General features: G+C 48.5%; 1 protein-coding gene across 1 annotated transcript in view; it reads right to left on the reverse strand.

Moving 5' to 3' along the window:
* slc30a6 (solute carrier family 30 member 6) overlaps positions 1 to 11,865 on the reverse strand; it is a 58,754-nt gene that overhangs the window by 1,494 nt on the left and 45,395 nt on the right. Inside the window, exons 8-12 of the mRNA XM_005743603.2 lie at positions 10,902 to 10,964; positions 2,964 to 3,083; positions 2,480 to 2,582; positions 2,327 to 2,374; positions 1,522 to 1,590 (exon numbers count right to left, since the gene is read on the reverse strand). Coding sequence (XP_005743660.1) covers positions 1,522 to 1,590; positions 2,327 to 2,374; positions 2,480 to 2,582; positions 2,964 to 3,083; positions 10,902 to 10,964 — 403 coding nt within the window. The remainder of the gene's footprint in view (positions 1 to 1,521; positions 1,591 to 2,326; positions 2,375 to 2,479; positions 2,583 to 2,963; positions 3,084 to 10,901; positions 10,965 to 11,865) is intronic.

Consider the following 11,865-nt stretch of genomic DNA (forward strand, 5'->3'; position numbering starts at 1 on the left):
CACACACACACACACACGCGCACACACACACGCACACACACATGCAGAGCGAATCGCCCCATGGGGCAGAAGTGCAGTCAGGGGGTCAAATCAGTTTGGACAGCTGCTTTGTTAGCAGTGGGCCAACAACCAACAGTTGTGTAACTGCAGCAGCATCACAAACGACAACACGAGGGGCGGCGGCATCGACAACACGAATACAAACAATAAAAACAGCATCAGGGCGAGGTAAACACGGGCGCTGCGCCACCCGGAGGCAGGCAGAGGAACGGCGGCCTTCATCCTTCATACCAGAGAGGAGCTTTCAGCAGACACACGCCTAACACAGAAGGTTTGGCCTGTAACCATGGATACTGTGGTGATGTCATCTTTAACCCCACAGACATGAGCCTCGGCTGGAAAACGCCTCCGTGCCTCGCAGCTCTTCGTTTACAGGAGATCCAAGAAGAAGTCTAAACTCAACCTGAAGTCGCCGATTTCAACCAAATTTAAACCTTGACAGGCTCAAAGCACCCACCCCTCCCACTCCATCGCCCCATCTGACCCAACCACTCCACCCATCTAAACCCCCGGAACCAATGGGTGTGTTCACTGAAGTCTCGAGGGCGCTGCAGGGTGGATAAATTTGACTAAACGTTGTGTTTTGGTTTTATTAACATGTATGAGCCGAGTGATATGAAACTGTGCTAGCCTTATGTTAGCGTCTCAGTACAAAACTCCAACAGGAAAGCTGCTAATTTAAGATAATAAGCTATAAAGCAGAACTGAAAGCTGACTCATGAAGTGCAGATGAACTATTTTATCCCTGTTTGAACTTTGTTGTTTTTTATTAGCGACTGCTTCACTTTTACTTCCTCACTTTGTTTTTAGGACGTTAAAAAAACGCAGGAAGTGGACAGGAAGTTCTCCTCGTGTGAACCTTCAGGCTCAACAGCAGCACGGTTAAATTATCCATAAATTATAATGAGCATCTGAGCCCGGCAGAGGAGATTGTCGGTGTGTGCGCTCCTCTCTGTGTGCGTCCCGCCCTGAAAGCCAGCTGGGTTTGTTTGCGTTGCGACGACAGCAACACGAACAACAACAACAACAACGCACCCCCAAAAAACAGAGAGGGAGAGGAGGGGGGAGCCAAGTCTCCGCATGAATGAGTCGTTCCTTCTTTTCGTCTCGTTGAACAAATCCCTGCAGATCATCGCTCTAATCCGACGAATGACGGAGGAGCGGACGGAGGAGGGAGACGGGACAAACTCAACAGGAAGAGGAAGAACCGTCAGAGAGGAACTGATCAGCAGACCCTGAGAGACCTCCGACCCCGCTCTGTAAGTAACCCGATTCATTTCTTTAAAAGAGATCGCGGCGCCCTCACTTATTTATTTACTACGAGTCTGCAGAGCTGCACTCAGGCTCAGCCCAGGATACGTTTTCCTTATCGGGCTTCACTGATTCTAACGCCAGCGATCCGACGCCACGATTAACTGGATAAGTTAATCCAGAGTTTCTCCGTCGGCCTCTGTCACTCACCAGACATCCAAAGCCAACAGTCCAGAAGTGCTCGTTTCGGACCTCCAGCACCCCGTCCAGAGTCGACACCTGATTGGACACAAGAAGGCACAAATAGCCAATCATAATCAGTCATAATCAGTCAGTGTGCTGTTCTCTCAGCTGTTCCTAATAAAGTTTAACGTGGTTTACGGTGTTTGCTTGCTGGTTTCCGTCTGACGTTGACCTCGTGTTGTGTCTGAAGGACTCAGAAACCAAGCTGCCGTCACCGTTAACGTGAATGAAGGAAACATGAACAGCAGCCATGTTTGGAGGGTTAGCTCAGGACTCGTCAACTCTCTTTAACTAAAGTTCATGTTGGGAGTCCCTGATGGGCGGAGACGAACGCCATCGTACGACAGGAAGCTGAAAACGGAAGCTGTGAAATGATCCGCCCAGTCAGTAATCTGCTACTTCGTGGTTTGGATTGACTGTGAACGAAGTCGAGATCCTGAGCGTCGGTGAAATCGCAGTCGGCCCCGAGGCGTCCGCTCAGCTGCAGAGGTTTGAAATTCGAGTTTCTGCACAGTTTAATGGTGCAGTGTGCTGGACACCCGATCGATACGTCAACAGTTACATTTGCGCTTGAAATTTGATCTTAAATGCCAAAAGTGACAGTTTTATGCAACAATCTGGACTCAATGTAAGTGATGTATGAAGCCTCGCAGGGAGAATTTGATTGGTGGATCCAGTTTATGTTTGGTTATGATGAACTCTGGGATAAAACTAAGCAGTAGAAACACTTCCTGATGTTGCAGTAACGCTGCGATAAAGCGCCGGCTCTCACCTCTCTCAGAAGCTTGTCCAGCTGCCCGATGATGTGGGAGGGCGTGGTCTGTGGGCGAGAGGCGGTAAATAATCATGATCACGTGGCTTCCATACCTGCATCATATTTTGGGGTTAAAGGCCAAAGGGGAGCGCACTGCCCCGTCTGTCTCACCTGCAGCAGCACTTTGCCGCTGTACACGCTCATGGGATACATGGTGCCGAAGGTCATGAGGGCGATGGCGACCGCAGACGCCGTGTCCACTGCGTTGAAGTTGCTGAGCACACAGATCACGGACACGAGAGAAGAAATGGTTCATCAAACATAAAGAAGATTTCCACTTTTCTAAAATAAATAAACGACATCACTGTCACCACCACAGATCCTGAAATAATCCAGTCTGTAAATGAGCCGATACAAGCGCACAGTTCACTCTGAGGAAGACTTCAGAGGAATAAATGACAATATTCATGTTATTCGTTGAAGCTGGTCGACATTTTCATCTGTGCACGTTTGCCGCTCTAAGCTCAGCACCGATGAAGATATAAAAGGGAAGCGGGGATGGAAACGGCATCAGCTGAACAAACTCGGGCTGGTTAAACAGATCGTGGACGAGCGTGAACGTGGGGATTTACATCCACGCAGATTAAATTCTTACTTGATTTCGATGAGCATGTAGGTGATGCACAGGGACAGAGCTCCCGCCATGTTGATCAGGACAAAGGGGTTCATGCGAGGCAGCAGCACGCTGCTCAGGCCTGGAACGATGCCACACAAACTACACACAGACACACACAGGGAAACAAACAGAAACAGGATTAGTGCACATGATCACCTCCACATTCTCCCACTGAACAAACTCCAAAAGCTCCTCCAGCGTCAATAAAACATAAAAATGATTAAAATACGACGAAACATGAAACAGGTCACTTCCTAAGGAAGCTTCCTTTACGTATGTTTCCTACATCCTAGTTTTGATTTATAATTTTTTTTCTAACTGTATATTATTAAAAATAAGTGCAGTTATGCTCACGTGCATGTTCTTTGTGATTATAATGAAATTGTAGTTTTAAAGTAAGCTGCCCTTAAACTTGGTGAAGCTGCAAAGCAGAGCCGAGCAGCCTGTTTGGTTGAAGACTTGTTTGGTGATCGTTGTGAATGAAACTGTCATTAAAATCAGACCAACACTCGGAGGAGCAGCAACGTTATCAACTGTGCAAGGACGGATGTGTGACAGTCACCTCCCCGTCGCACGAGCTCATTGGTCGTGCAGCGAGCGAATTAAAAAAAACAAAACTGTAAACATCACGTACGATGCGTCCCGGAGGCGTCAGATGAACCAGGAGACCTATTGATCCATGAATCACTCAGCCTCAGCATTAATAACTCCTCCTCCACGTCTCGCCAGCTGCTCACGTGAAAACTTTCTGCCGAAGTTAAAATCTTTGGTTGGATTTGCTTCTGTTCACGTTTGCGCCCGTCGGCTTCGCTGCACAAAATCAGACTGTGCAAAAATAGGTGTGAACACACCTGAGGGGTTCTCGACTGATGACCTCACAGGGTTAACAGGACACCTCACCTCATTGGCTCATCGCAGACACAGCAGCAGGTTCAACTTGTTAATAAAATGTCAAATTCTCGCACCTCTGAGTCTGTGTGCTCTCAAGTCTTTCTGGCGTCAAACAGGTAACAGGTGCACAAAGGTATGAATTTAAACTGACTTCATAGTTTCATAGTATCTGGAATTCCTGAAACCCAGCAGCGTCTCTGGGAGGCAGAGCCCTGAATCCTCCGGTGTTTATATTTGTCTTCAGGTTTAGGCCTTTAACCCGATCACGCCATCATAATGGACTTTAGGGGGATTTGAACTGGACCTGATGGGATCATTCTTGTTTTGTTTCATGTTAGTTTAAGCTCCGACCGAGTTCCCGCACATCCTGCCTGAGCATCGGAGAAGAGCCGTCACACAAAAAACTCCCTCTCAGTTCATGCCAACAGCAGCAAATGGTTTAATGTGGGAGGAGCCGACGGGGACGCTGATCTAAACGATCCCGGGAGTTAAACGCTAAGGACCTGCTCCAAGAAGCAGCCATCCCGACTCCATGATCATCAGAAGGACGAGGAAATAGGCACTGAAGATGAAGTATAGTTTATCCCACAGTACAAAAGAAAACCCTGATAAATGATAATAATACAGTGAAATATCAAAAAGAATTTAAAATGGTTTATTAAATACAGTCACATGTATCAGACAACAGCAGATATTAATATTTATACAGATACATGCTCATTATTTGCTGCTGGTTGGATAAAAATAATAATAATAATAATAATAAAGAAGTAACAAATATAATAAAGGTGTGCGATGAAAGTCAACCACCTGCAGGAACAGTTTGACCCCTCGACCTTTATTGTTCCTCTCAGCTGAGGTCAAAGGACGCGCTAGCGTAAAAAACAGCACCTGTGGAGCTGCGGAAAGTTTCGGTTTCTTGCTCAAAGGCACTTCAGCAGGGAACGATGCATCTGACAGGACCTAATGTGATGTGACAGCGTGACGTGATGCAACGCGGCGTGACATGCGGTGGCGGGATGGTGTCCCGGTGGAGCTCCACACGTCGCGGTTCAGAGACAGCGGCGTAGCGCCGGATGTTCGGCCTGAGAAGACTCAACTGAAAGAGGTCAGAGAGGACCGCCCATCGATGACGCCTCGTCCATAGACGAAGATCGAACGCAGCCTGTGGACGGGCTCGCCGTCATTTTATAAACAGCTAAAGAGAAACGTTGGCCTCAGGACACACTGCCAAAAATCCTGCTGTTCCAGCTGTGGCAGAAGAAAAGGACATCCTCCGTCCTAATCCTGCCCCAAAACCTAAAAGAGCACCTCTACGGAGGGCGCACAGTGCCAACAACCGAAATCCATAACATGAAACGCAGCAAAAAGACCTCGCGCCCCTGGTGAGACTCAATATGTCACATGGCCGCACTCTGCCGCCGCTGCCTGGGCGTGTATCATTAGATGATGATTAGAAAGAACGCAGAGACACGCATGTCAACACGTAATTAACGTCAAACATGTCATTCAGAGAGGCGTGTGCTCGCCACGGGCGGAGCTGGAGGAACAGACGAGGGGGGGGGGACATCACATGTTTAGCAGCAACAACAGAAATGCACGTGCTCCTCCTTTAATGTCTTCAAGGTCAGCAGACGGCGTCATCAGATCCTGCGGCGGCTCCTCGGACGGTGAATAATGGAGGGTCGGGCAGGATGCGGCGATGTTAGCGGGATACTCGAGCACATGTTGTGATTCACCGGAGGACGCTCCGCGTTCATATCTGAGCCGCGGCGAGGAAACCTGAGCGATGATTCACGACACGGGAGCTGCTGGGTTCCCCTCGCCAGGCTTAGGAGGTGCGGGGACATAAAAGGTGTCTTAGGTGTCTTCCTCATCATCATCGTCACTGCTCGTAGCTTTAAGATTGCAAAGATTCATCAGGATCATTTAATTAAAGCAAAAATGGATGTTTGGAGAGTTTTTTCCTTTAATTTACGAAAAAATGAGGCACAGACGAAACAAAATGATCATCTGATCTTGTTACTGAAGCAAAGCTCCGGGCTCTTTAATCTGACATTCAGTGAAAAACTGAGTCTGCACACTGTGAGACTTCCTGTCTTTAGTGTTGGACTGGAAAGAGGCGAGACTCAGAGTGTCGAGGATGAGCCTGACAATCCCAGCGATCCCATAATCCCCGCTGATGCATTGATATAATTTGACATGTGACCTTGTGTGTGCTCATCCAGAGCGGCTGCAGGATTTAAGCAAAGTCACAAACGAACTCTTGATACCCCGTGGCGCTCTGCCGGCTCCACAACGAACCCAATAACAAGAAGACAAACGCCCAAACTGCAACCCGTTAACCTGTGGGAAAACTCCAGTTTAGGTAAGGGGCGGAGCCTGGCCACAGCGCTGCAGGAGGCAGGACCACGACTACTCGATCACTGTGAACTCTCCAGGCTGAACGCGGGCTCGACTGAAGCGCCGTCCGAAGCATGCAGCGATCTGCTCAGGGGACCAATCACATTTAAAGTTGCTGCTGGTTGAAGTCGTTCACGCCCATTGGAGACAAATGATTGTTTATTTGAAACAACGACAACGGAGTCGGTATAAATGCACGCGGTCCAGCACTGAAGCTTTGAACTCGGCGTTTTCACTGATACCATCTGAGGAACACCTGACACCTCATTAACCACTGAGCACACCTGGGATAATCCTCTAAAGCCCGTCCACGTTTAAACCAATTAACTTGTTGCGTACACTTTGTAGCCGGTCACTAGTGGACATTCGTAGATAACCCTTTAATGCTTTTACCACCTCGTGCATCCATCAGCAGCATCCTTGACTCACGCTGAGTGTGATGCAGGTTTGAATCTCTGTCAGAGGTTCTGATGGAGCTGCAGGGAATTACGATCGACATGTACGGACATGTTTCATTTCTACTAGGGATGGACCGATATCACGCATCGGTCCGATACTGACCTAGATTACTGGATTGGATATCGGAGAGACATAAAAAAATCTAATCTGATCCATTCAATATCACCAAAGCACCTCCCAAAACTAGCGACACGGCGTAACTCAGCTCATAACGTTAGCACGTCGGAGCAGTATGCGTCACGTGATAGAGCGGCTGTGGCGTGCCAGACCTGTCGGCGGTCTGGTTGAGCATTTGAAGCCTCGCTACCAAACCGGCATTTCAAAGTAACAAAGTGGCATCGTGCCATCTCTAATTTCTACACTGCAGTTTGTTTATAAATAACGTCGTTCCCGTGGCTACGCTTTTAGCATCCCGGCCTAGTTCCAGAAAACATCTGCAGGAAAAAAACTCCAGATCAACACAATTTAAGACAAACTGGTTTCCAGTCTCAGCTTCCACCCACAAATATCAGGTGTGCAGATATTCAGCTCCCTGCAGCCTGACTCGAGTTCACAGTGAACTGTGACGGACCCGTGGAATTCAGGAAGCAGGGAGAAGTACAGACTCCTCCCTGCTTCCTGAATATGAAACAATAATTTACATCCAGCCTGTGAGCACATAAAGGCATCAGGAAAGGTAAAATTCATGCAAGGTGAAGCGTTATTGGAGCCAGTGTGACTGCCCCCTGCTGGCCGTCAGAAACACTTCTCTGTTTGCGACACGTCTCAGATCCGGGAGCTACGGCCCGACGGCTCCCGAGGGAAACGTCTGCATTTCGAGCCGCTAAAAGCTTCTCCGTGTTCAGCAGCAAGCGTCTGACTGAGCCGTGTCTGTTTGCTGCTGAGCAGGTACTCCGCTGTGGCTTTTTAGAGCTTCTCCTCTGAACACAGACGCCTGCTGCGAGTGAAAACAACGCTACGGGCAACCGCTCTCGCGCTGTCACAATATTTTCACATCGTCATTAGAAAAAAACGCCAGTTTAAAAAAAGAGAGAGAAGAAGACGCTCAGTGATACAGCAAGTGTTTTTTACTTCAATGCAAAAGGAGTCCTGCATACAATAACCTGAAATATGACACAACACAGCAGCTCAATGTAAACATCACATGGTCTGCAAGGGAAACAATTAATATGTGTAAAGACTTCAGCTCATACAGACGTTCAACGATGAACATCTGCAGTCACACATCTGTCTGCTGCCCAGGTGTTTGGGGGCTAATCTAAGCTCATTGTGACATCACTAGTCTAGTCCAATCATCTTTGTGCTGGCCTTCTCCAGGCCAATCAATTTAGATGGAAAAAAGAAAATAAAGAGAAAATGAAATTACCAACTGAGTTAAGTTGGTAGAGATTTCTAAGTGTCGAATGATTTTGACTGTGGTCAGACGTCCTGCCTGCACGGGCAGAAAAAGGCGTGGGACTCCGTGACCTCCGTGGCACAATCACGTCTCCTGTGACCAACAAGTCGCCTCCATCAGAGGTCAACCATCCATCATGTTATCAAGGTGATGCAGAGACTAGTCTCCGCCCACCTGAGAGCACAGGTAGAACCTCCCTTGACCCTGAGAGGTTTGCACGCAGACTGAATCTGGGGGTGGCTGATGCAGTCCTCTGCATGCACGGTTAGAAACGCCTCCTCTGGTTCCTCACGTGCATTGACACGATTCAGCAGCTGCTACTGAGAGAGAAGCTGCAGGAAACACCTCAGGAGGCGATAACGTCTCCATTCCTGCTCACCTTCGACACTTTGAGGTCAGAAACACTCTGGATGTGTTAGTGATGTTCAGGAGGAGGAGGACAGATCTGCTCCTGCATGTGATAGCAGCAGAGATGGTGAGAGGACGGCTACACAGCTACCGTCTGGGACAGGATGTCAGGGAGGTCCAAGAGTGCGCGTACCTGGGCGTCCACATTGATAACAGGCCGAGCTGCAAGACCAGTGCAGAGGCTGGATACGAGAAGGATCCGAGCAGGCTCTGCTTCCAGGGAAAGCACCACAGTGGATTTCTGCAGTAAGATGGGGGAGCAGCATCGAGCTGCAGCCTCCAGCAGATGGGATAAACTGATCAGGAAGTCGGGCTCTGGGATTGGAGGTCACCAAGAAACAGTGATCCATCATGGATAATCCCGACCACCTCCTGCTCCTCCTCTAACACACAGGAGCTGCCCTGAGCGCAGACACAGGAAGACACATCTGCCAGATGTTGTTGTGACTCTTCATCATGTCTGCATGATGAAACGCACAAATCCAGACATAATAAAGAATTTCTCAACTCTGTATGTAAACGTAGACAAATGTGCTATAAATAAAGTTACTATTTAAAAAAAACTGAAGACGGTGCAGCGATGCTTGGAAGTAACCGGACGAGCAGGATCAGGGCTTGTTAATCCAAATCTGCACATTTTTTACTTCCTCTGTCTCTCTCCTCCCCGGTGGCAACTTACACACACACACACACACACACGCACGCACGCACGCACGCGCACACAGCTCAGGCTTCTGGCTGGTGAGGCTGACCGAGCAGCAGGCTTTATATAACCCAGTTGGCCCTCAGACCATGCTGGGGTTAAGTGGGGACAGGCTGTGATAACACACACACAGTAACACACACACAGCATCTCTGTGTGTGTCTCTCCCACACGCAGTCAAAGAGTGGAAACTAGGCTGGGACGTCCTGTTCACTTCTGCCCTCTCAGCCAATCACAGCGCAGTTCTGTTGCACAACTCTCCAGGCTGTCACCCTGAGTAACCCGCGCCGACTGAGCCGCTGACTCTCAGCGTGTGTGCGCGTGTGTGTGTGTGTGTGTGTGCGCGTGTGTGTGCGCGTGTGTGTGTGCGCGTGTGTGTGCAGACATCGTATATTTCACCCACTTCGGATGCCGGAGCGATGCAGCAGCATGGAATATTTATCACAGGAGCAGCAGAGGCTTCAGAGCCGGTCGACAGGTTGCACACGGGAAGTTGCCTTTGGTGTTTCATCAGACGCGACGACACAATTATCAAACACCGATTAATGCTTCATGCTTTGATTGCATAACTTGACATAAGGAAGCTGAATTCTGGGAAGCATTTCAAATTTCTGATTCCATGTTTCTATTTTTGGATTCGACTGCAGCAGCTTTGCACGATTCACTGTTAAAAATAATCAACGTTTACCTCACCTGCTGGATAATAAGCCCCGCCCACATATAAAGCACATCGTGCGTCACCCGACTGCCACCTAGTGGACAGTCTTGGCTACTCGCTTGCTTATTTACCGCCTCTCACACGTCCGTAAAGAGCAACCTTTGTTCTCATTGGCAGTCACTGGGTTTGGACTGATTTCATCAGCCAGCAACGACTCGCCAACCACTCCGGGAACACAAACTTTTTCCTGGAGACGTGTGGCTGTCAGAGGGTCATCGGCCAGTCTGTGTGTCTGCGTCACTGAAGCCTTATTTCGCTTTCATTTGCTTAATGTCACTTCCTGTGGTACGCCCCCTGAGGTCATCAGCCATTGTCCAACTCTCAATTCTCCCTCAGCTCTAAAAATCAAACACTGCGGCGCCACTGAGACTCAAAACGTCCAAATTCCTCCAGTTCAAACGGACGGATCAGTGTGGCTGTTTCCCCGGGTCGGCCACGACCCAGGCTGAGAGTGACGGGTGCAGGGGTTTGATGATGCTGCAGAAGAGTCGTGCCTGTTGTTGCTGACGTCTCGTTCTCTTAAACCAACCATCGATCGGCCTCAGAAAGACTCGCGGTTACGATAATATTCACTGAACTAACGCAGCATCAGTGGCGTAGCTTCGGAGGCTTTTCCTTCCTGACCAAGAAAAACGTCTGCAGTTCTTCTGGGCGTTGATCCTCCGGATCAACAGAATTTAAGACAAACTCTGCTCTGGTGCAAAGTCTCAGCTTCCAACCACAAATATCAGGTGACCAGAAACTGTCAGCGGGGGGATATTCAGCCCCCTGCTGCCTCGCCTCTGCAGACAGAAACTGATCTAACAGCTGTTTCTGAGAAGACAAATCAATGAGGCTAACCTTTGACCCCAGAGGACATACACCTGGGCACACATAGGGTGTAACATACAGGATGGATGTGTGTGTGTGAGTGTAAGCAGAGCGAGGAAGCGTCCTTACCTTCGACTTAAATCTGCCACATGCTCCTGAAGCCAACTGCTGCTAGCCGCTGAGGAGAGAGAAAGATCGGTTTAATACAGCAACAAAAACCACACGCAGCCTGTCTGAGGGTCCGAGGGTGGAGCGGTGGTGGAGCGGTGGTGGAGCGGTGCACGGACACGATGAGCCCGGCTCATTGATGGCTGCACTCGTTAAACTTTTCAGATCAAACACGAGAAAACTGGGGTCAGTGTCCCATTTAAAACCAAAGGAAGGTCAAACTGTTATTTTTAACCTCCTAACTCTTTGATGGCATTTTTAATCTTTGCTGTTTGGGCTGACTGCGACCTGATGAATGTAAAAACAAAGAGTTGCCTGATTTTTGTTTCTGACAAAAATGTGATGTCCACATATGAGGAGCCAGGTCCTCGGAGGTTAGACTGAGTTGACTTTCTTCTCCTTTTTTAAACTTTTCTGTTTTGGAAAATGTGGTTTCTGCCCTTCGAGCCCTTCATGATGTCACTCCTGAATACAAACGTGATTGGTCAGATCATCAACACTGATCGCAGACCCTCTCACCTGCACCATATTAATCTTACAGTTCTCATAGGATAAGAGCATGGGCGGGTTATTTTTAGTATAAGATTCTGTATTATTAAAGTTCATGTTTAGATTAGAGTGAAGATTAAAGGAACAACGTTTTTTTATACTTATGTGCTCACCGCACACGTATGACCCCAGCTGTAGGAATATTTTCTGATCATAAAATTGTTTCCCGTTTCTGCTCCTGCATCTTTTCACTACAGGCTTTGATTTTGTCGCTGAACACAGCCGAGCTACGAGATTTACCGCTGCAGGTCCTCAGTGCTCAAAGTGACGATTAACAGAGCTCAGCTGACAGAGATGAGTTGGGCTTATGAACAAAATGATAGAAAACCATATCGGATCTCTTTCTGAGTCAGCTGTAGAGTAGGGCTGAACGATA

The sequence above is a fragment of the Pundamilia nyererei genome, unplaced genomic scaffold (genome assembly GCF_000239375.1).
Source record: "Pundamilia nyererei isolate P.nyererei 1_Seehausen unplaced genomic scaffold, PunNye1.0 scaffold00133, whole genome shotgun sequence".
Taxonomy (NCBI): Eukaryota; Metazoa; Chordata; class Actinopteri; order Cichliformes; family Cichlidae; genus Pundamilia; species Pundamilia nyererei.